At 39.1% G+C, this 26251-nt stretch overlaps 1 protein-coding gene across 6 annotated transcripts in view; it reads right to left on the bottom strand.

Annotated features, from left to right (window-relative positions):
* The window catches only part of GBF1 (golgi brefeldin A resistant guanine nucleotide exchange factor 1), a 120898-nt gene that overhangs the window by 92890 nt on the left and 1757 nt on the right, over positions 1-26251 (bottom strand). For 4 of the 6 annotated variants that reach the window (XM_065923207.1, XM_065923209.1, XM_065923208.1 and 1 more), the window contains exons 2-4: positions 17882-17949; positions 16293-16401; positions 14762-14828 (exon numbers count right to left, since the gene is read on the bottom strand). In XM_065923207.1, coding sequence (XP_065779279.1) covers positions 14762-14828; positions 16293-16401; positions 17882-17895 — 190 coding nt within the window. In that variant the 5' untranslated portion in view covers positions 17896-17949. The remainder of the gene's footprint in view (positions 1-14761; positions 14829-16292; positions 16402-17881; positions 17950-26251) is intronic. The other 2 variants (XM_065923211.1, XM_065923212.1) reach the window with 2 other exon arrangements.

Below are 26251 nucleotides of genomic sequence, written 5' to 3'. Positions count from 1 at the left end.
CCAAAGAGCTCTATCAACTGCAGCCACTGCTCATTTCCTTCCTTATAAAGAACCTAGAGAACAAAGTAAGTCTTTAAAACCTCTGAAATGAGACTGATTAAGATGCTAATCTTGGGCTCACTTGGGAGGATTAATGAGCCATATTTGGATTCTGGATTTCAACAGAAATCCACTTTCCCTTGACTATTTATCCCACAATGCTTCTTTCCAGGTGGGGTAAACCGAAAGAGAACTCCTCTTCCTGGGCCAGAGGGAACAGGACCCTCTGCCAGAGTCACTGGGCTCTGGTCACCAAAAGTATCTGGCTATAATAGGTATTAGGGATGCACCCTGGATGTACACTCATCCCAGAAAAAAGGTCAAGAAGATAAAACTGCACTTTAAACACAATAAGCTATCAAGCAAATGATGAGGTCTTTTTGTGGACATTTGTTTGAGTAACATTTATACTCCAACATTCACTCCAACTTCCTCTTTTAGAAAGATCTTAACCACTGTTTGTTTCACTGCCTTATTACCTTTCTCCACCCTTGAAAATCCTAGGAATAGTCCTTTTTCCTAAGGAAAAAGGACATTTCTAAATGGCATTCTTTCTGAGAACTCAAGGGCTCTCTCTCTCTCTCGCTCTCTCTCTTTCTTTAGTCACTAAGTCATGTCCGACTCTTGAGACCCCATGGACTATAGCCTGCCAGGCTCCTCTGTCCATGGGACTCTCCAGGCAAGAAGACTGGAGTGGGTTGCCATTTCCTTCTCCAGGGGATCTTCCCGATCCAGAAACCAAACCCAGCTCTCCTGCATTGCAGGCAGATTCTTTACCAACTGAGCTATGAGGGAAGCTAAGGGAGCTTTCTCTGGGATTCAAAAGATAAACATATAATGGGATGTTCTGCTAATCTGAAGTCAAATCCTATTCAAAGTCACTGTGAGTTTTGATACTTTTTTCCTCAGGTGACGCTGCTGGGCTAAAGACAAAGGGCTGCTCATGTTACTTTTAAACTGGGATTATTAAATTTGAGCTATAGAAAAGGACTTTCCTCACTCTTATTTTTTTATACTGTTGGTCTGATTAAGTTGTGAATTTTTATTTTATTTTTTGGGTCACAGCTCATGACTTGTGGGATCTCAGCTCCCCAACCAAGGATCAAACCGGCCCCTCAGCAGTGGAAGCTCAGAGTTCTAACCACTGGATCACCATGGAATTCCCCTCATTCTTTTAACACCTTAACTAAGTAGCTATTAAAATTTTTGATTTGTGCCCCTAGACTGCAGAATCCTAACAACTACTTTACAAGTCCAAGCCTGAAAGCAAAATTCTATTAGAAGTTGATTTTTATTAGAAAAGACATCAGTCATTGATATCTTATCCTTGTAGTACAATTTTAGTCAGTTCAGCTCAGAGATGCACAGACTGACTAATCAAAGGTGAATATAAATGGAGTAATTGAGCCCTAAGACATCCAAAGCCCTAAAGCACTTAATGAAGCTGCCATGCACACAGTTACTGCCAGGCAGCCAGGGCGAGGGCAGAGAATGGGAGAGACAAAGCTGACAAACACCAAGGCTGTTCTTCTGAAGACCCTAGAACCTCTTTCAGTACACCAGGGCACACAACAATTTCCTAAGGTCATATGTGGAAGCTGGGAAGACTTCAAACCACCACCCAGCTGTCCACTCAAATTCCAGAGTCTCTCATATCACCCACCCACTAGACCATAAACTTTATGAGGACAGGAACTGGGTTGGCCTCCTTGAAAACGAGGTCCTTAATACATAATTCAGGGTCTGGCACACATTGAAGTGCTCAAGAAATACATGTTGACTTAATATATAAATGAATTTCTGCCAAGATCAAAGTTCCTATAAAAAGAAAGAATACTTATTCTAACATTCTCCAGGACTGTTATGATTCAAATGGTCTCAAATTAATTTCTGACTTGCAAAAGCTGATTCACCCAGAGAGAAACAACCATATAAATAGAACTTCTTTAGCCATAAACAAAAAAAAAAAAGGAAATCTGCCATTTGTAACAACATAGATGAACCCTGGGGACATTATGCTAATTGAATAAGTCAGATATTCTCTTTATCATGTGTGATGCACTGATGTTTTCTATTCTATTCTTTTTAAGGCCCACAGCTTGTACCAGAAAACAAGGAAGTGCTCAAAGGGGTCATATCAAAGGAACAAAGGAATTAGTTTGAAGGGGCTCTCACTGACCAAACTTGGAATTACTTCTGCACCGAAAATGATCATAAATATAATTAACTGTAAACACTGAATAAATAAATATTCACAAGCCCCTCCAAAGTGGAAAACTCCTCACTTGCTCCCATTAGTGCTCATTACTACACAAACTCCTTGATCTGAAAGTCGGCAATTTAAGGGAAAGAATCAGGCATTTTCCTTGCCTTTTCAGAAGAAACTGTGTTTCATCCTCCAATTTACAGAGGAGAACTATTCTAGAGAACACTGCTAATAATGTAGAAAGAAAGACAGAATTAGAAAATCATCATTTTGCAAATCCCCTCCCCTAGTAAAATAAGTGATTCTGGCAAAAATTCATCAGTGGATGATCATTAGGTAAAAGGATATTAGAAACAGAATATTTGCAAGATGCCAAACTATTACTTCATAGATTATCTACTAATCACAAAGAGAAAAATAAATTTATTTTACAATGAAGAGATATGGCAGTCACCACCAGAAGCAAAAACCAAATTTAACACCATCAACAGCAGGACAACTTGACAGTATGTGCCTCCTATGGTGATATAATATGAAGTACACAGTATCATCTGGGCCCAAAATGTTTAACCTGAATTGAGTCAAGCTTTTAACTCTAACTTCTAGAATGGAAATATCTGAAGTACAGCAACAGGTTAAATGACACCACAAGGACACAGACATACTCAGAATGTAAAACATTCTAAAGATAAAAGGCCTAGTCTCTTCAAAAAGTCAATGCCAAGAAAAAATAATAAATAGGGTGGAGAAAACTATATTAGATTTTTAAAGTCTAAAGAGATATAACTACATAATGAAATGACAAGTCTATATGGATTTTGGTTGGTAAAACCAGCTATAGATATAAAAGGTAGTTTGGGAACAAATAGGAAATTTTAATAAATGGACTGGATATTCACTAATATTGGTAAATTACTGCTAAGTTTCTTAGGTACGATAATGATACTATGATTATGTAGGAGAATGTCCTTATTTAGGATTCAGCCTGAAATATCAACACATCTGCAACTTATTTTCAAATGAGGTATGAAAAAAAAATACACAAATACATCGATAAAGCAAATATGGCTAAATTGTTAATAATTTTGACTCCAGTATGAGATGCAGGTGCTCACTATATTTCAATTTTGATATGTTTGAAATTTTCCACACTAAAAATTTGAGGAAAAATTGCTGTGTAATCCTTTAAAATGATATCACAATCCATTAACAGAAAGCAACTACAGTCTGAAGATACCAATCTAACCCATAGTAGGGTAGTCATATTATTATCTTAGCTCTCCCTTTATTACCAGTACTAAGGCAGTTTTCTTAAACCTGTTGTTGCCCAAAGAGAAGAATGAACCTTCATGAAAAGCTCACATGAAATGAAGTTTTCTTATTCAAGTTTTATATTTTTCTGCCAATTAATAACTCACTTTACTTGAAAAGGAAAAATAATCCGTTGAAAAATTCCTACCAGTGTCAGAAAAATTTCATTTGTCCCTATACTTTCAGAGGATTTTTTCCAATTAAGGGCCCAGCACAGATAACACTGAAGTCCTTTTGATCCTCTTGCTCACCAATTAATGTCCCCAACTACCCTTAGCCTCCAGTTCCCAAGCTGCTTTCCAGGACACCTGGAAGCAAGCTACATGGTTGATTGCAGAAAAACCCTTGCTCCCACACTACATCTGGCCCTGCCTTTCCACCAAATCAAATGCCAATTTATTCCCCTCTGATGTACAGTGTATCAGTCCACTTCCTGGATGGCTCCACTTCACAATGGGCCAGAAACCCAAAGCAATAATGTGAGTTCTACAAACAGGCAAATAATCGCTCAACAAGCGTGGAACAAGGAAAGGTCAGTTGTGATATGTGCACATGTGGCATCCCTTCACAACTCAACATACAGTGGTAACAGACGGCTGGTGTTACTGAAGAGGCATGAAAAGAGAAGCCAGCCAACAGGCAGCCAGGAGTGCTTGTCCATCTAAGTCCTTCAGACTTCCAAAGAAACAAAGGTCTCAAAACTAGAAAGGAGCATCTTATCTCCTCGTTTCCAGAAGCAAAACTGATAGCTTAAGGTAGTCACTGCTCTCCATCTACAACTCTTGTTTAACATGATCTCTGAGATAAAATAACCTGATCTTCATTTTGCTCTATATCCCACTCTATCTTCTAATGGGTGCAGAAGAGAAAAGACAAATGTACTCACCCTTTCCATAAACATACCCAATATCATTTTAGAAATTGGGGTGACCAACTGAATATCTGTGAGCATAGAGAGGTGGTTAAAGAAGGTAAGGCTAGGACAAAACTCTTCACCATCTCTCCTAACAAAAACTGCACAGTGAATTTCAAACACCTGGCTCCTTCTGAAACCCTCTTGGCACTTGCCCTAGGTTTGAATGGGTAGAAGAAAAGAAAGGAACTCTGCCTGACTCCCTGTTAAAAACAAGGTTGTATCTGGCTTTCCCTCTTTTCACTCATCTGACTGCTGTCATGGCAAACTGGAACACATATCCAGAGAGAAATTTCAGGCCTCAAGAGGTGACTGTGTTAAAAAGGACAATGTCAATGAGAGCAATACTAGCAACAGTGACACCCACCACAGGCCACACTGTCACCTTATCCACTAAACTCTACTAGAAAGAAATTTGGTTTCTTTGCTTCTGCTGTTGAGAGCCAAGATACTAAGAATGCCCTTTATGGGAATTCCCTGAGGGTCCAATGGTTAGGACTCTACACTTTCACTGCCCAGAGTGCAGGTTCAATCCCTGGATGGAGAATTAAGGTCCTGTAAAGCATGCAGTGTGACCCCAAAAAAAAGTCCTTTTCTTCACAAATTCCTTTCAGATATGAGTAGTGGAAGATGTACCAGGAGACTGGTTCTGATGGTGTGTTTTTGAGTACTAGGATGAGAAAAATGGAGAGTCTGATTAATAAAAAGACTATGTAGAACTGCTTCTTCTCAAGAAAGTCTTCATTTTCTAATCCTGAGGACAAATGAAGGTTTAGAAGAACTTGTTGGTTTAGAATTGTCAAATGAAGGTTCAGATCATGGGGCTTCCCTGGTGGCTCAGCTGGTAAAGAATCTGCCTGCAATTTGGGAGTCCCAGGTTCAATCCCTGGGTCGGGAAGATACCCTGGAGAAGAAAATGGCAACCTACTCTAGTATTTTTGCCTAGAGAATTCCATGAACAGAGGAGCCTAGAGGGCTGCAGCCCATGGGGCTGCAAAGAGTTGGACACAACTGAGCGAGTAACACACCAGTAAAAAGAAATGACAACGTAAAGTCATCAAAATATAGGCCTCTGGGAGCCATCTTATTGATATAAATAATCTCAAGGGAAAAAAAACACAGTACCTTTATTTGCCCTAACTATGCTCAAATGCCCATAAATTTGAGGCCACTCAAGCTACCAAGATGCCAAAGTCAGCCTGACTCAAATTCATGTCACACTCTGACATGTTGCTCAACAATCTCCAAACTAATATATTCATATATTTTATTACAGAACAAGAAAGAAAAAAAGAGCACAGGAGGAAGTTCCCTGGTGGTCCAGTGGTTAAGACTCCATATTTCCACTACAGGGAACACAGGTTTGATCCCTAATCAAGGAACTAAGACCCTGCATGCCATGTGGCACAACCAAAAGAAAAAAAAAAAAAAGGTACAGGAAAGAGATACTTACATAAGTGTGCCCAACCTTGCCTGTTCCAACACTTAGCACAATACATAAATTTGTCGGCCAAATTTTATCATTTTATCATTTTTTTTCTTTCAGTCTTCAGTTAGGTCTTAAACAATTTACCAGCTCATTTCCAAGTGGATCAAAGCTAATAACTCTTGAAATTCCCTGGCAGTCCAGGGACTCTGAGCTTCCACTGCTGGGTGCCCTGGGTTCAAACTCTGGTCAGGAATTAAGAGAACACAAAACAAACAAACAAACAAACAAAAGAGACCACAAGAAGCCAGGCTTCCCTGTCCTTCACCATCTCAAGAAGTTTAACCAAACTCATATTCATTGAGTCAGTGATGCCATCCAACCATCTCATCCTCTGTCATCCCCTTCTCCTCCCGCCTTCAATCTTTCCCAGCATCAGGGTCTTTTCTAATGAGTCAGCTCTTCACATCAAGTGGCCAAAAAGTATTGGAGCTTCAGCTTCAGCATCAGTCCTTCCAACAAATATCTAAGTATGATTTCCTTTAGGAATAAGAGGTTTGATCTCCCTGCAGTCCAAGGGACTCTCAAGAGTCTTCTCCAACACCACAGTTCAAAAGCATCAATTCTTTGGTGCTCAGCTTTCTTTATGGTCCACTCTCACATCCATACATGACTACTTGAAAAACCATACCTTTGACTAAACGGACCTTTGGCAGCAAAGAAATGTCTCTGCTTTTTAATATGCTGTCTAGGTTTCTCATAGCTTTTCTTCCAAGGAGCAAGTGGCTTTTAATTTCATGACTGCAGTCACTATCTTCAGTGATTTTGAAGCCCAAGAAAATAAAGACTGTCACTGTTTCCATTGTTTCCCCATCTATTTGCTGTGAAGCGATGGGACCAGATGCCATGATCTTAGTGTTCTGAATGTTGAGTGTTAAGAAGCCAGCTTTTGGGACTTCCCTGGTGGTCCAGTGGCTAAGACTCCATGCTCCAAATGCAGGGGGGCATGGGTTCAATTCCTGGTGAGGGAACTAGATCCCACATGCTGGAAATAAAGAGTTTACATGCCACAACTAAGACCTGGCGCAACCAATAAATATAAAATTTAAAAAAAAAAGAAGCCAGCTTTTTCACCCTCCTCTTTCACCTTCATCAAGAGGTTCTTTAGTTCCTCTTCACTTTCTGCTATAAAGGTGGTGTCATCTGCATATCTGAGGTTATTGATATTTCTCTTTCAAATGTGTGCCCTTACTCAGTCTTCTTCCTGACAATGACTACTGAATGTCTTCCCTATATGTCCCTATGTTCCAATTGAAACAGATTAAATTTGAGGTCTGAGGCATCCTGGAACAGTTTTGCTTCAACTTAGAAGGCTATTTCCAAGAGGCCTAAGTCAGACAGGTGTTAAGTTATAGTTCCTCCCAAGCTGGCTTTCAGACTCTGTTTAAATGTTCTCTGTAAAGCTCTGGAGGTTACATGGATTCAAACCTCCTAGCTCAAACTCTGAATTCAAAAAGCTTGAGACAGTACCCTACAGGTGTGTTTGTCTAGGATAAATTATATTTAAATAAACTCCTGATACATTCACTCTCTCCAGACACCTGCTTCTTCCTCTTAAGCTCAGGCACATCATATCTTGCTGTACAAGTAAGCACAGTGAAGAAATATACTATCCCTCAAATGTCTTATCCCTCAGAGTGACAATATGCAAACCCATCAATATCTTTGGGAATACCTAAACTCTGCCCAGAACAGCTTTACATGAGAAGGCCAAATAAGCAAAAACACGAGCTAAATTTCTCCTCATTTCTATGGTTTATGTGAACAAGGGGAAAAGGAGGAATAAGAAAAGATGGCAACAGACTGCTCTCATTCACTATCATCTATTCCATATCTGATAGGGAACCATATGGCCTAGAGAATAGTATATAAGTATATAAGTTAGTCTCAGAATGCTCAGTCAGAGTTACTAGTCTTAAAAACCAGTGGCTATGAGGGCAGGAAATTTGTTTACCATTATAGATCCAATGGCTAAGTGCCTAAGCAAAATGCTTAGCACACAGCAGGTATTCAATAAATATTGGTCAGAAGCAATTCAATAAGCCAGACTTAGAAGAAATCCAAATCTTAGTGAATCTCAGAAAGAAAAGGTCCAAGCAGCTACAACAGTTCCATAGTTAACACAAGTGCTTATACTGAGCTTCAAGACCACCTTAGTCTTATGCTAAACACCACGAGCCTCATAGGTCCTTAAAATTAAAAAGACCAGCAAGAAGTTCTGTCTCCACAGGCAAACTTACTACCCTCCCCACCACCACCCCTGACACACACACATATCACTAAGAGGTCTTCCTCAAGCCCTTAAAGTCATTAAGAGGTGAATCCTTAAGAGAAGACTCTGGTGTGATACTTTTAGATTGTTCTTCCCTCTGTGCTTTAAATCAAAATTTCTGGTTTAAAAATTTTGGATTCTGGAAAAGAATCTCTTTGTAATGATCTAAGTTTAAACACCAAGGACAAAGGCAGCCTAAAATCTGGAGGTAAATGACTATAGCCAAACACCACAAATCACGACTGACTGGAGCCCTATCTGTGAAGCTATATTGAATGAAGGGTACTAAGGTTTGCAAGCACTTGTCTAATCTGGGAACAAAAAGACCAAAAACCAGAGACCATGCTGGCTAGAAGGATTACTCTAAATGTCTACACTTGGGGAACTTCCCTGGCAATCCAGTGGTAAAGATTTTGTGCTTCCACTGCAGTGGGCACGAGTCTGATCCCTGATTAGGGATCAGGGAAGTAAGATCCAACATGTGGCAGAGAACAGCTATAAAACCAAAAGTAAACTGTCTACTCTCTACAGCTTGGACTGCAAGGAGATCAAACCAGTTGATCCTAAAGGAAATCAATCCTGAATATTCATTGGAAGGACTGATACTGAAGCTCCAATACTTTGGCCACCTGATGTGAAGAGGTGACTCATTAGAAAAAACCCTGATGCTGGGAAAGATTGAAGGCAGGAGGAGAAGGGGATGACAGAGGATGAGATGGTTGGATGGCATCACTGACTCAACGGACATGAGTTTGAGCAAGCTCCGGGAGATGGTGAAGGACAAGGAAGCCTGGCATGCTGCAGTCCATGGGGTCACAAAGAGTAGGACATGACTGAGTGACTGAACAACAACTCTCTACAGAACTAAAACCAAAAGCAGTATCAAGTATTCTAATATTTCACTTTCCCTTTCATCCCCTGGTCCCATGCCACAAATCTTACCGCCCAATCTGTGAGACTGTAGATAACTCCAATACACAAGAGCCCCAACAAGATCTCTAAAAGGATAAAAGGAAATGTGCCTTTGGAATCTAAGCCCACCATATGGCTTGAGCAGATGCAAGGAAGAGGCATTGGTCCTTCTGCCCCTAAGGCTAGGAAGCCCCAGCCCTGCAGGCAGCACAGAGTTAACTACCCACCCGCTTTGAGAAGCACAAAGGTACATCACTGCAACATGCCTAACATTTACATTGCCTCTCTCTGCTCATTAAACAGGTTTTGGTTAAATAATGAACAAACTGTATTACAGACTCCGATGAGAATTCCAAAATTATAAATCAACTGGGAAAGCCCAAAGGGGCAGACAGACAGGGAGGGGGGGAGAAGGATAATATTGACTAATATAAAGGGCGCAGCTTGACAGTGGATATTCCTGCCACACCTGATCAAACACACTCCGTTGGGGGAGGGGAAAGAGAGAAAGAAAGGAGAGATGGGGCAAGACAGCCTGAAATTTGCATCCGGAAAAGATTAAAATGGATTCTTTGGGGATAGAGAAAATACATAATATATATTACTATAAATGCAAAACTGTACTAAAAGCTAACTCAAATGTCAAAGATTACAGCTTGAATAAATTTAAATATAAAAGCCATGTGCTTCTTGAGTTAATGAGAGAGACATAAAAGGACAAACTGGGCCAGGAGGCTGAACAGAGCCTTACGCTGCCTTTGCTGGGCAATGGGTTCAATGCACAGCAGCAACTATAGTCAGAGGCATCCCTTCATGGTTCTGAGACCTGAGAAAGAGCTGGTGAATCCCATTGCTTTTCTAGTCTACACTTGCTATTTTGAAAAATTAAGATAGATTTCATATGCCATAAAATTCATCCTTCTAAAGTATATACTTCTACAGTTTTTAGTATATTCACAAAGATGTACAACCATCACCACGATCTAATTCCAGAACATTTTCATCACCCCTAAAAGAAACCCTATTACCATTAGCAGTTACTTCCCATGCCCACTTCCAGCTCCTAGCAACCACACATCCGTTTTAACTCCTTCAGAATAACCTCTTAAAGGATTCTTAAGAGAAATGAAAGACTAAATAAGGGGCAGCAGTCAAGTCTCACTGGTGGTAAGCTATGGCTTTATCCAAAGTACCAACATGCAAACTTTGCTCTTAGGCACTTCATACATTCCAAGTGCAATCCTCTCTTTAGACGTGGTATTAGAACATTCTATTACTCTAGATATTACAGAGCATTCAGTTATCATGCATTTTGGGCAAATATTGACTGCAAATGTGGTCCAGAGACACACCTGTGAGAATAACTGACATGGACTTAGCCAACCCTTACTAGAGACAGTAGACTTACTTCCTTTACAATGCTCAGACAATGTTCCTGAAGGAGTAGGGAGCACTTATGCCCTTAAAAGATCTTCTGACTGCTTACAAGAAAAGAGGAATGGAGAAGGAAATGGCAACCCACTCCAGTACTCTTGCCTGGAAAATTCCATGGACTGAGGAGCCTGGTAGGCTACAGTCCATGGGGTCGCAGAGTCGGACACGACTGAGTGAAAAGAAAAAAAAAAAGAAAAGAGGAAAAATTGCTTTGGTTGACATACAATGTCCAATGAATCACCTATTTCCATTAACAATATTCTTAACCAACCCAGCCAGCAGATAGTCTAGAAAAGTGCAAATAAAGAGCCTTTGTAAAAAGAGACCAAGCCCAAGTCAGTTTCATGAGTTAAACTAAACGGAGTCTTGGAATTCCTATCATAGTTCTTCCAGCCTAAGTGGTACACCATTCCCAGTCACATAGCAATGGCAGTCCCTTCAGTTTCTCTCTCCAAGTTCAAAACCCTTTCCCAGCCTCCAACCATTAACAGGCTTCTAAGAAAGGAATCCTCCTGACACTGCCAATCAGAAAAAATCTGTTTGTTTCAGTAAAAGAAACAAGAAATTGGTCATGGATTACAAAGTCCAGGACCACAGGAGCAGCTGACCCATAAACCTGCTCCTGGAAGCCAGCACTATGTGGGGGGTCAGAACCAATCAGAAGACCATGAAATGCTCTATTTTGGATCCACTCTGTCATTTATCAGGTAGGTAATACGCTAAAACCCAAGAACAATAGGGTAACTTAGACAGGCACGGTTTCAATACCTGCCACAGCTACTGGCCCCTGGAAAATATCATCACCTTCTTCCTCACTCTGAGGGAAAGCTTGGCCAACACCCAGCTATGTTCCTAGTACCACTGACAAAACTGGTTCCTCGGCACATTCTGGTTTTAATAGTTTCAAGTAGAAGATAATTTGGATTCCTAACCCAAAGATGTAAGAAAATTAGGCACAGACTCAAGTTTGGTAACTCTCAGATGAACTAGAAACCAAATCCTGGACTGTACTACTCACCACAGATACAATCTCTGAACTGAAGTCTTGGGATATGTCAGAATGGAGAAAACAAGTGTGGGATGTAGATTGGATGGCAAGTAGGAAACGTGGCTTTATCAGGAGAGCAGCACCACCTCAGCTCCTCAGGGTCTGCAAAGTGCCCAAAAGGCCTACAAGGCAACTCCAGTCTGACCTCAGCCATTTTAGGGTATACCCAGCCACTTATGACAACAATTCTCAGCTATATATAAAATGCTTGCCAAACATTTTCCAAAGGTATTCTCTGAGAAAGATAACACTCCAAACTCTGACCCATTAAAAAGAATTTTAAATATCTACTGACTATTTTTCTTTGCAATTGGGATATGTAAGTTTTACATGAAAAGTTAAAAAAAAAATCTGGCAGCAATATGGATGCAACTAGAGATTATCGTACTAAGTGAAGTAAGTCAGAAAGACAAACACCATATGATATCACTTGTATGTAGAGTATAAAACATGACACAAATGAACCTACCTATGAAGCAGAAACACTCACAGAGAGAACAGACTTGTGGCTAGAGGGGAGGGGAGGATGGACTGGAAGTTTGGGGTTAGTGCGTGCTGCGTGCATGCTAAGTAACTTCAGTCGTGTCCGACTCTTTGCAACTCTATGGACTGTAGTCCACCAGGCTCCTCTGCCCGTGGGATTCTCCAGGCAGGCACGCCCTCCACCAAGGGTTGCCACACCCTCCACCAAGGGATCTTTCCCACCCAGGGATTGAACCCTCATCTCTTGCATCTCCTGCATTGGCAGGTGGGTTCTTTACCACTAGTGCCACCTGGGAAAATGCAAACTACTATGTATAGGATGGACGGACAACAAGGTCCTACTGTATAGCACAGGAAACTATATTCAGTATCCCAGGATAAGCCATAATGGAAAAGAATGCATATATGTATAACTAAATCACTTTGCTGTACAGTAGAAATTAACACAACACTGTAAATCAACTATACTTCAATTAAAAAAAAAATCTGCACAAGCCACCAACTTTCTAAAGCCGCCAAATCACTTTCAGTACAAGCCATAAAATGAGAACATGCCTAGTTGCAGCATTAGCCCTGCTAACTAGCTATCAGACACCTCTTCCCCTATATTTGATCATTGGCTAACATTGCGAACACTTTTCACATTGAGTCAAATTTGTTCCTTTAAAGAAACATGTAGAAAATCCTTAGATTCCCTAGGATTAGGGTTAGGAAAGTAAAAGGAATTTTTCTCCAGATATTCTCCTACATTTCTCATAAAAGGAGAACATATACTTATTTATTTATTTAATCTGCAGAAGCCTAAAAGCTATTTCAATCATAGTGTTAGATATGTTACTAGCTAAAAACATTCCAGGGATATACAACTGCAAAAGCCCTTTATAGTCAACAGAGGAGCACAGCTCTGAGGCTTTCCCTTTATGTCTATATCTTCCCTCCAGGCTTCAAAAATATGAAGTGTTGAGCCTTTACTTCCTCCCTTGACATGTTTTTAAACATAATATAAAGCATTTCCTGTGTACATTCTCCTCTAACTGTATGAACAGAAGCAACACAGAACAGGGCACTAAATCTGGTGTTAGGGGCCTGAATTCTAGTTTTGAGTTCTGACTCCACTTCTTAGGATCAGTGTGATCTCAGCTAAATCACTTAAATATCTCTGGGCTTCAACTTCATTCATAAAAGGGGGACAAATCTGCCATGCCTCCCTCACAGGTTGTGTAAAAGTTTCAAAAAGGTATGGTAACTAGGCTTACCATGGTGAACATTTTGAAATGTACAGAAACATCAAATCACAATGTTGTATAGCAAGAACATAGTACTACAGGTCCATTCTATTTCAAAAGCAAACAAATGAACTCACAGGAAAAAAGATCAGATTTGTGGTTACCAGAGGCAGGGGGTGGGGGAAGGAGGAACTGGATGAAAGCAGCCAAAAGACACAATCTTCTAGTTATAAGATACATAACTATTAGGGCTATAATGTACAACACAATGGGCTTCCCAGGTGACCCAGTGGTAAAGAATCCACCTGCCAATGCAGGAAACACAGGAGACATGGGTCTAATCCCTGGGTCAGGAAGATCCCCTCGAGGAGGAAATGGCAACCAGTATTCTTCATTCCAGTATTCTTGCTTGAAAAATCCCATGGACAGAGGACCAAGGCAAGCCACAGTCTATGGGGTCACAGAGTCAGACATAACTGAGCGACTGAGCATGCATGTACACATATACAACATGATAAATGTAATTAACACTGCTGTATGTTACACATGGAAGTTGTTAAGAGACTAAATCCTAAGAGTTCTCACCAGGAAAAAAAATTTTTTTTCTATTTCTTTAATTTTGTATCTGTGAGATGACAGATGTTCACTAAACTTACTGTGGTAATCATTTCATAATGTATGTAATTCAAAGTACTATGTACATCTTAAACTTATACAGTGCTATATGTCAATTACATCTCAATTAAACTAAAAGAAGAAAGAATGAAGTTCCTGATCTGAAATATAAATAAAAGTGAAAAAAATTCAATAAGGTAATAAATGTGAAAGTGGCTTTGAAAATTCTAAACATATAAATATGACATAAGATAATTATGATTAGGAAAACAAAGGCAGAGTGTGTGACACAAAAGATTCTGGGAACAAGTGAAGACTAAAAGAGCTGCATTACAGAAAGCTCAGGTCCTAAAAACCAGTAAGGATTTTCTGTAAGAGAAAGGTTACACTTCAAGTATTAAACACTTCACTTGTGCCATCAATTTCCTATCTGATGGCATACGTGAGTTAGAGAAAGAAAAATAGCCGAAACAAAACAGAACATTAGCCAAAAATAACACTTATAACTCAAGCAAAGAAGGAAGCTTATAATTGTATGAACGCTGATTCCCCATTAAAGTAGGACACTCTAAGAGCTCCAGGAAGGATCAGCAGTAAAATAAACCAGAGCAAACTACACCTGTGGCTTGCAGCCTGTTTTTTTAAAAGAAAATTTTATTTATTATTCATTTAAGTATTATCTGAGTCTGCATTTGGGTTACAATGACAGAGTTGAGTAGTTGCAGTTGCTACAGCCTGCAAAGCCTAAAATATCATGTAGTCTTATACTATAAAGAAAAAGTTTGTCCATCCTTGCAATAAATCAAACATACTTACCTGTTACGTTGTTTAAAATCTCCTTTAGATGACTGAAACTATGCAGCAGAGGATCCCGTTCTTCATCCTATAACACACAGATTTAAAAAAAAAAAAAAGAATTATCAGATCAAGAGTAAAAAGGAAATAAAAGATAGATCAAGAGCTCTTTCTCTGAATCCAACCAGAAAATTCAGTCAGTTTTCCTTCTGAGGAAAAGAAAGTTAGCTATGGTTCATTTTTCCAGTTCCCTAATCTCTTATTTCACAGAAGTACTCTGGGCTTACCTAAAATAGTACATCTTGAAGTACTAATCTTAATCTACACCAAGACCATGGCATTCAAGTTACCATAGACTGCTAGGTCTTCTATATGTGCTATGGTATGAATGATCATAACCCCTCAAAACTTCTGTGCTGGGACTTCCTGGTGGTCCAGTGGTTAAAACTCCATGCTTCCACTGCAAGGGGACACAGGTTTGATTCCTCATCAGAGAACTAAGATCCCACATGCCAAGAGTGTTTCCTTGTCCCTTCTACCATGTGAGGATACAATGAGAAGTCTGAGACCCAGAAGTACCTCACCCAAGCACGCTAATGCTCTGATTTTGAACTTTCAGCCTCTAGAAATAATACATTGTTTAAAAAAAAAAAGTATGTTCTTTATAGGCTACCCAGCCCATGGTATTGTGTTAGAGCATCCCAAACAGACTGAAACATACAGACTGAGACATGTATTACTCTGTCTCTTCTCTTATCATAGTCATATACATTCATTCCTGACTCCATTCTTACTTATAAAACAGTTCATTTTTATTAATGAAAGTGAGAAATTTCTAAACAAACATATACATATTCACCAAGCTAGAAATGTCTAAACTTTAATTTTACAATTGTACTCAAAACTGTTTTATACAACTGTAACAAAAACATCACTGAACATACATATGCAACAAAGAAAGTCAGCTTTACAACAGTTAAGCTTAAAAAAAAAAAAAAAAAAAACAGTTAAGCTTACTCATCTGATTAGCAAGATATGGTCTCCTCTATATTTGAAAGCTTGCTGAATTTCCAACAAGTACCATTACAAAGCCATATTCCATGTGCCAATAACTATACTAACTGAAATGAATTTGATAGCTAATTATAGTTCTCAGGAATCAGAAGATAAGGAATCTATATCGCAATTTTTTTCCAATATTTGAATATTAGAATAAATTCTTAGAAGTAAAATTTCTGGTTCAAAAAGTAAACAAACAAAAAAGAAGATAAGAAATCTTTCTGACATGTTTAGGCATATTAAAGAGGCCCCAAGTACTAGCTTAAGTTGCTTATAAAAACAGCTAGAAGAAAAATGGTATCATCTTCTGGGTTCTAGAGAAAAAAAGACAGTTTATAAATTTGACTCTTATTGAAATAAAACAAAAGGGTCCTTGATACCCTTCTGAAAAACTCTGAATTGCTCCTATTATCATTATTACCAGGAAACTGACCACGTATCAGATCCCCTACAACAACTCAGTAACCAAGTGTTCTGCCCATCCCCCACTTACCAGTGGTGTATGGGTGCTCCATCGGGCATTCCGTTTGATGGCCCCAACTACAATGTTAATTTCCCCTTGAATGATGTAAATATTTTTATCCACCATCCTGGCAAACCTACTGAAACAGTTAAGAGAAAAGTTAGTTAATATTTGGTTATCCAAGAGCATCCCCATGCTTGAATCAGTACCTGATAAGGTTAGAACTATGATTTAGCTTTTTAGTACCAAGATTCCCCACCTATAATACTAAAATGTGATAATGTCCTTCTTATGTTATGAATTCAATTACCTGGTTCTTCCAGAGGTCTCTGAAAGTTCAAGATACAACTCAAAAAACATCACACCAGAAAATTTCTCAAAGGCACCTCAACAATCTCTAACAAACATTCAAATTCTTCAAAGTCAACTGTCCCCCAAATCTACCCTACAAAGCATGAAGACAAAAAGATACACTGGTGTGCCTAACTTGTTAAAGAAATATTTCAGATCTTCCTATTGTTCTTTTACTTTATCAACCCAATCAATAATGAAGGTTTAAGTTAAAAGAAAAGAATGAAGGCTGTTAGAAAAATAGCCTTCGTTTGGAACCACAGTTACAGTATCAATTTTTAGACTGCATTTATTCTGCTAAGTCAGCTCCAGAAAATTGGACAGTGGCAGTGATATAAGCTTAGAAAACTTCTGAAAAGTCAAGTTCACTTGCTTATAGCAGCAAATCTCTAATAAGTAAACTAAAAGGTAGACTCTTCTTGGCATAGAGAAAACCTTAATAGGAGCTTATAAAATCAACCTAATCACTTCCCATTATTTAGAAAGAAACCCTCCTCAAAATAGATAAAATTTTTAAAAACAAAAGGGATAAAAAGAAGGGACGGGGAGACAAACAGTTATACAGACATTTAGATCAGGCTCAAGGAAAATTAAAACACTAAGGCTACACAAGTACCCCAATGCAGCACTATTCATTGCAACACTTTTTACAATAGCTAGGACACAGAAGCAACCTGTATGTCCCTCAATAGATGAATGGATAAAGAAGTAGTGGTACATATATACAATGGAATCTTACTCAGCAATAAAAAAAGAATGCATTTGAGTCAATTCTAATGAGATGGATAAACCTAGAGTCTATTATACAGAGTGAAGTAAGTCAGAAAAAGAAAGACAAATATTGTATATTAACAATATATATGGAATCTAGAAAGATGGTACTGATGATCCTACTCACAGTGCATTAAAGAAGATGCAGACATATGATCACTGTAGGAGAGGGAGAGAGCGGGATGACTTGAGAGAGTAGTATTGAAACATATACATTACCATGTGTAAAATAGATAGTGGGAATTTGCTGCATGACACAAGAAACCCTAAGCTGGTGCTCTGTGACAACCTAGAGGCATGGGATGGGGAGGGAGGTTTAAGAGGGAGGGGACATGGGGGACATGTGTATGCCTGTGGCTGATTCACGTTGATGTATGGCAGAAACCATCACAACACTGTAAAGTAATTATCCTCCAATTAAAAATAAAACAAAAAAACAGTGAGGTTAACAGAGTAAGTGAACCAATTTCAGAAATATTTACCTAATGACCACCTACCATGCATAAGGCATCTTTCGGAGTGCTAAGGATATAGGGCAAAAGACATGGAAAGAGCTTCAGACATACTGTGAAATGAAAAAAAAAACAAACTGTAGTATATGGTTATATGTTACCAGTTATGTAAAAACTAACCAACCCTACATAAAATACTAGATTTTTGTTTTTAAAAATATGCAATATTTAACATAAAGTAAGATATAAAGCTGTTGGATTGCAAGGAGATCAAACCAGTCAATCCTAAAGGAAATCAACCCTGACTATTCACTGGAAGGACTGATGCTGAAGCTGAAGGTCCAACATTTTGGCCACCTAATGTGACGAGCTTACTCATTAAAAAAGACCCTGAAAAGACTCCTTTTCAGGACTCTTAGAAAAGACTCCTGCTGGGAAAGACTGAAGGCTGTAGAAGGGAATGACAGAGGATGAGATGGTTGGATGGTATCACAAACTCAATGGATATGAGTTTGAGCAAGCTCTGGGAGATGGTGAAGGACTGGAAAGTCTGGAATGCTGCAGTCCATGAGGTCGCAAAGAGTCAGGCTGATTGAGCAACTGAACAACAGCAATAAAGATATAAAGAGGTTTCCTTGGTGGCTTAGTTGGTAAAGAATCTGCCTTCATTTCAGGAGACCTAGGTTAGATCCCTGGGATGGGAAGATCCTCCTGGAGAAGGGAATGGCAACCCACTCCAGTAATCTTGCCTGGAGAATTCCATGGACATAGGAGTCTGACGGGCCACAGTTAATGGGGTTGCAAACAGCCGGACATGACTGAGTGACTAGCACTTTCTTTCACTTTCAAGATATAAAGAGTGATATAACAAGTCAGTATCCAGATTAAGAACAGTACAACTGATATCTCTGTGTGTCCTTCCTAATTACGTCCTTCTCTCTTTGATCCATAGTTCCCACTATTCTAAATCTGATGTTTATTAAAATTTTATGTTGCTTTGTACTTTACTTCATTGATATGCATCTTTAGACAGTATCATTCTGCCTATTTTTATATTTCATATAATATCAGATTGTATGTATTCTTCTGCAATTTGTCTTTTTCCCTTGAAATACTCTATTTGTGAGTCATCTAATGTTGTTAAGTATACTTACAGGTATATAAAAAGATATGTAAACAATGAATAAAAGGTTTGAGTAGATGGACCGAAACTCAATAAGCACAGTTATCTCTAGAGAAGGTATTATGAAATTAGGTTGTGATCAGAGGATACTTATAGCCTTATCTATGTTCTAATTTTTTACAAGAACATATTACTATACTATCAATATAATTTAAAATTAATAATTATGAAAGAAATGAGATATAATTTCTGCCCTTGAGGCATTTATAGAGTTCAGCAGGATCTAAAGGAAAACTGAGCCAGAGATACGGGGTGGGAGGAAGCACCCTGCAAGTAGCTGTTTGCATATTTTGCATAAAGAAAGTGAGAAGCATGAAAACTACCATGACAAAGGAAAAGAGTACATATTTGGTTCAGGCCCATAACACCTCTCTCAATCCACAGGGGATTCCAACAAAAGATAGTATCTATTGTTTAAAGTTTGGTGTTTTTTGGCCTCACCATGTAGCATGTGGGATCTTCCCCAACCAGGGATCGAAATGATGCCCCCTGCATTGGGAGCACAGAATTTTAACCACTGGACCATCAGGGAAGTCCCAGCATTTATTTTAACAACAATTTAAAGAAACAACTAGGTTAGTCTCAGAAGACTAAATGCTCTAGGCACAAAATAATATTCTCTTCAATGGATGGAGAAGATTCAATGATGAAGAGGAAAAGAATCAAGAAGTAGAAGAAAAATAAATATAAAAATAATTTAAAGTGTATGACAAAACCCACTGAAAAATAAAAAAAATAAAAAAGAAAAAAAAATAATTTAAAGTATCAGAAAAGATAAAATCTCTAGTATCTCTTCTTCCTTAAATTATTTAGGCAAGATGAATATGTTCTAGATCTCTGGAAAGATTTTTAAGACACCCTTAGCATAGTGGTGAGTATCCCCACCTGTCATTTGGGAGATCAGGGTTGGATTCCCCAGCGGGGAGGAGTGTTAAACACTGGGTTTCCCAGGCGGCACTAGAAGTAAAGAACCCCTCTGCCAAAGCAGGAGACATAAGAGACACAGGTTCAATTCCTGGATCAGGAAGATCTCCTGGAAGAGGGCATGGCAACCCACTCTAGTAATCTTGCCTGGAGAATCTCATGAAAAGAGGAGCCTGGCGGGCTACAGTTCAAAGGATCGCAGAGAATCAAATATGACTGAGGCGACTTGAAACAGCACACAACAGAGGTTGCCACTGGAGAACGGAACTCCCAGTTCCTTCTTTTCACAGTGGAAAGAGGAAGACTTACTTTTCTTTGTATATTCTTTTATATTTTTTGAATTTTGTGTCACATACATATATTACCTATTTTTAAATTTTAATTAATGGATTTTTAAAAATGAGAAGGCTCTTTAGAAAAATACTTGTATTATATCATGTGTAAATGATTAAGAATAGCAATCAAAGTTAATTAACTAATAAACATTCACCTCAGTCAACCAGATATTACTTAGCACATGCTAAGCAAAATGCCAGACAGAGTCATACCGAATTATCCCTATCCACCCACAATGAATTTATAATCTAATAGATTAAACACATACATCTATACACAACCCATACATATCCCAATACATGAGTGGTACACAGTGTCACAGCAGTGAAGTAGAGAAAATATTCCTTCAGAGAACACTGGAAAAGCAAACGAAAAATAGGATTCAAACAGCCAAATATACAAGAGAATGGCAAGAGTAAAAGCTTACTGGTGGGAAAATTCAGTATGTATTTAGAGGATCAGGATTATTCCAGACGTGTTGGAACATTATTCCTAGGAGAATAATAGCAGGTAAAGCTACAAAAGCAAGTGGGGGGCCTGGAGGGCTTTCAATATATGTAGCATATATGCTGACTACAATCGTTGTAAAAAATATTTGGGGAGGCCTGGAGAGGACCACTATAAAATAAGAATATTTAATTTCTCTTTTTTTTGGTTATGCTCCAAGGTATGTGGGATCTTAGCTCCCCAATCCAGGATTGAACACAGGTCCCCTGCCCGTGATTCCCCTGTAGGGGAAGCTCAGGGTCTTAACCACTGGACTGCCAGGGAAGTACTTTTAATTTCTCTTTTGAAGAACTAAGAGGACTTCCCTGATGGTTCAGTGGTAAGAATCAGTTGCCAATGTAGGAGACATGGGTTGGATCCCTGATCCAGGAAGATCCAACGTGCCACAGAACAAGTAAGCCCCTGGGCCACAACTATTGAGCCTGTGCTCTAGAGCCCAAGAACCGCACCTATTGAAGCCCAGCCACCCTAGAACCCATGCTCGGCAACCAGAGAAGCCACAGCAAAGAGAAGCCCATGTACCACAACTAGAGAAAAGCCCGTGAAGCTACGAAGACCCAGTATGACCAAAAGTAAATAAAAAATTTTTTTTCCATAAAGAACTAAGAGCAAGAGAGAAAACACCCATACTGAGAACAATACAACAACAAGAAACAACAACTATACTACAAATTGCAAACAAAAGTGTCAAGACTTAACTGAGATCTTCATAGGATCTACATGCTATTTGGAAGGCTTTCTAGAATAAATAAATTTTTAATTGGGATACCACCTGAAGTAATCAACCTACACTAGATCAAAATTCATTAGGCATCAAAAGCTAACAAATTTCTAAGACAGCAAAGGTCTAACAAAAAAATCAATGCCCTAAGTTACTTAGTTAAAAAAAAAAAGAAGAAACATCTAGGGAATAAAGAGGAATTACTTTCAAGGACTATGTAGAGTTGCCTAATCTCCCTCCAAGCCTTGAAGAACATCTCACCCAAGAATCTCCCAAGGAAAATTTGTCCTCGGGTTCAAAAGGGAAGCTCTGATGAACCACTTGCTGCCTGGTAGCCAATAGCCTAGAACCCCCTTGTCACAAGGTCACAAAGGCCAGCAGACACCTCATGAGTACGGTAGAAAAGAACTTAAGGTTGACCTTTTATCAGAAATAATATAAGAACAAACAACTAAATACACAACAACTAACATCCTCTAGACAAATAAGCCACTGTCTTATCTGCCCAGAGACTCTGAGCAACATATATTATTTGCAACCACTATCTGTTTAAACCTGGGTCTAATAGGATTCCTCTAGTATTTTGCAGCATCCCAGTTACTCACCCCAAGAGGATCCAAGGAGAAGGAGTCACTATATGAACTAGCAACTCCCTCTAGACTACACCCCAGGGAAGCACAAAAAATTTACAGCAGGGGCTAAGGGGAGGAAGATGTGACTAACAGGGAAGGGCATACACATTGCCCTAGCTTTGATAATGCTCTGTTTTTTAAGCTTGGCTGGGGACACTGATGCCCCACGTATTCTGTATATACTCTTTGTATAAGAGACCATCAAGGGACTTCCCTGGTGGTCCAGTGGTTAAGACTCTGCCCTTCCAATGCTGGGGGAGTGGGTTTGATCCCCGATTGGGGAACTAGGATCCATGCCTTGCAGTGTGGCCAAAAATATTTTTTAAATAGAACATCAAAAGTTCTTTCTTGTTCAAGTCATAATCTTTGCTGTCTGCCTTTGTGCATGCTGTTCCTTTTCTGTTTTGAACATTTTTTGCCACTCTTATCCACCTGGTAAATCCTTACTCACTACATCCAAAAGTTAATGAGAGAGTTAGAATACCACAGTGGTATTCTTGACTATTATTAACTGTATGATCTTTTTTTTTTTTTTTTTTACTTTTATTTGCATTTATTTTCTGCAGCATTTATTCCCGGGCCATAAGTTTTTGTTTCTTCAGTTTCTTCTGGGATATCTTTTTCTTCTGTGCAATCTCCTCCTCTGGTTTAGGAACAATCTGTTCTTTTTCAGTAAGGATCATCTCAATGTGGCAGGGAGAGCTCATGTAAGGGTTGATCCGACCGTGAGCTCTCTAAGTCCTGCACCGCATCTTGGGGGCTTTGTTCACTTGGATGTGCTCAATGACCAGAGAATCTACATCTAAGCCCTTAAGTTCAGCATTACTCTCTGCATTTTTGAGCTTGTGCAGTAAAAATTCAGCACTCTTTTGGGTCACCAACCCTGCGTCCAGCCCCACTGTTTGGCCTGTGCACACCTACCAACTCCACCATTGTAACAACGGAATGGCACACATTGCTTCTTTAGAATGACATCTTTCAGATACTTGGTGGCTTTTCGGATATGCATACCCTTTATGGCCTGGGCAGTTTCACGAGTGTTCTTAAAGTGAACACGAAGATTTTAACCTCTTGATTTGCATGATTTTGTGGGGTTTTCTGGGTTGAGTGAATAGCACACCATTTTTATGGGTCAGCTCAGGCCGTTTACTGGAAAAGGAAGTGGACTATATGATCTTAAATAAGTTTCTTAGGCTCTCTGAGCCCCAGTTTACAGTTCTCATTGCAAAACTGAGCTAGTACCTCCTCATTCACTTGTTCTTAAGGCCAAGCATGCTATTAGGAATATTAAGACCCCCCAAAGGCTGGCTGTTATTATGATAATACCTAAGGTGTAAATCTTCCCTAGCTAACCCACTTTCCAAGAGTGTTTTTTTTTCTGTCACCCCATAGCACTGCACCTACCTCTATTTAAGCATATCTTATGCTAATTTATAATTATTTATTTAGTCTGTCTCTCCCATGAGTCTATGAGCATTCCAGGAAGAGACCATAATTTATCATCTTTTACACAGCAAGAAAAATGATAAATAAATAGTAAGAAAAGTGATAAATACTGAATGAATAAATGAAAGAATATCAAGACTGACTCTTCAATATTGATGCACATCCACCTCTTGTGAGAACAACTGCTTTACAGAAGACAAGGACTCTAAGCTAGGCAGGCAAAACTTTCTGTAACCCATGTTTGTTCCTCCACTATTAAAAGAAGTTACAAACCTTCCATATTAGCCATTCTACGGACAAAAAGAACGCACATTTATCTACCAGTCAAAGCACAATGCTTCTGTTTTACATCTATCTTCCTGAAGTCTCCTCCTATGCTATGTGCATGTTCACATTTCTTCTATGAAATATTGTAAATAACTACAATTCTTTATGCAATTGTCAATTCTTCATATTCATGTATATGTGTCTTATTTTCTTTGGTACTAAATATATTAGTTGGGGCTTCCTTGGTAGCTCAGACAGTGAAGAATCTGCCTGTAATATAGGAGACCAGGGTTCGATCCCTCGGTTCAGAAGATCCCCTGGAGAAGGGCATGGCAACCCACTCCAGCATTCTTGCCTGGAGAATTCCATGGACAGAGGAGCCTGGCGGGTTATAGTCTATGGGATCCCAAAGAGTCGGACACAGCTAAGCAACTGAACACACACACAGATTAATAGTAGACCATTATTTTTCTTCCTCATTGCTTAAAAGTTGTTCTTATCCAACTAGAAATTAGATTATTCAAAGGCAAAAACTCGGTTTTTTCTTTTTCATGGTGCTCTGATGTCTAATATAGAGCTATGTAAACCAAGAAAACTGATGGGTATACTGAGAGGGTAGAAGGTACCAGGGAGCTGAACAACCATCAACTGACCCTTCCAAGGTTTATCTTCACTCATCTCTCTAACATCCCAGAGGACCACCAAAGATGCAGAGCTTTTAAGGTTTCTATAGCTAGCCAAAGAACATGCCATAATTCTGTGCTTTGTTGAAAGTGAACAAAAATTACTGAACTAATAAACAACTTACTGGGCTCAAGAAATTTACTTAAAGTGTGGAGGTAAGAGAAAATCAAACCAAGAAATAAGCTGATTCCCTGACAGGATACAACTAGAAAATCCTCCCAACCCAATAAGCAGGTGTATCTCAGCTCTGCCATTCCAGCTCCTCCCTCTATGGAGAGTCTGAGGTTATCCCAATAACTATATGCAGTATGTTACTGAGATAAGCCCAAAGCTGTCCAAAGATGTCCTTTCTGTCACCTTGGAGATGAAAAATGAAACAAGGTTTCTTTCTCTCACTCATCTTTTAACCACTCAGAGCATCCAACATGACAACTAAGCGTAAAAGTTGGCAGAGTAGGACAAATATTAAAAAGTGAGTCTGTATGATTATACATAGAGAACTGCAGTGATTAAGTTTCATAAGGTCTGCTCATCTTGAATATCAGGAGTCATCCTCCACTGTCATGGCACAGAGTCCAGTCCGCAGACTTATTTTCCACCTGACAAAGGCTTTTAAATAATTTAACTAGTTGCCAACAGTTTAAAACACAATGATCTGAATTCCCAGTTTCTCCTGAAAAATAGGAAGAATGGTTATACTGTGCCCACATTTCAGTACACTACAGTCACTACTATATCCTAATACATTCCCTCCTGGCTCACTTCACTCACTTATAATACCTGCCTGATACTCAGGCATTTGAGCTTGCAATCCCTAATTTATTTATATGATGGCAATAAATCACTATTTCATGATCACATCCACTACAAGTGGGCTCCAAATCACCACAAAGTTCCAGTACATTTTCATTTAAATAAACAACTGCCATTGAACATAATGAAATACAGAAAAAGAGGAAGAACAAAAGCTAAAGAGCTGCCAATTACATTTACACAGGTCTTCTAGCCAGAGGTAAAATTAACCTCCCTTACTCCCTTCAACTCAATTCCACAATTACTCCACAACAGAATCATTCTAATTAGTCACCTTGAATCACAAGGACAAACTGATCAATCAAGAGAAGTGCTGTACAAAGACAAGGCTGATCCTTCCAGTGAGTACTGTATAAAGACAATGGGTCTCCTCAAAAACTGGAGCTGTGTCTTTTTCCTCTCTGCTAGCCAGTTTAAGTACCCGATCAGTGAAGTTATTATCTAAAAGTGGCAGTCACCCTGCCTTCTGGAACACGGAGAAGGAAGTAGTAGTGTAACTACTGAGAATTTGAGTTCAACTGGGATTGGTGCCCAGCTACTCATGAGGAGATATGTCTACAACCTGAGTTCTCACTGTGCCAATGAGCATCACTGTCAAGATTAGAACGTACTGTTTACAGGCACTTATAAAAAGAAGCTCAAATACAAATCTTGAAGGAAGAACAAATTTTCTGATCTGGGATGGGGGCTGGAAGTAAAGAACTATTCCTATCCAGAAAATGACTTTTCAAATAAGAAAAGGTAAAACGTTTGATGCCTGACTTACCTCCAAGCCCAACTGAAAAGATGCTGAACTGGTCATACTATCTATCCAAAGACTAGACTGCCTATTATGCAAAGCATTACCAACTCAACAGGGATCGACAGGGCCTATCAACCCAGATGAGAAAGGCAGACCCTGG

Source organism: Muntiacus reevesi, chromosome 2 (genome assembly GCF_963930625.1).
Source record: "Muntiacus reevesi chromosome 2, mMunRee1.1, whole genome shotgun sequence".
In the NCBI taxonomy this organism is placed as follows: Eukaryota; Metazoa; Chordata; class Mammalia; order Artiodactyla; family Cervidae; genus Muntiacus; species Muntiacus reevesi.
Note: the sequence above shows the minus strand (reverse complement) of the source record. Positions and strands in the feature narration are given on the sequence as shown.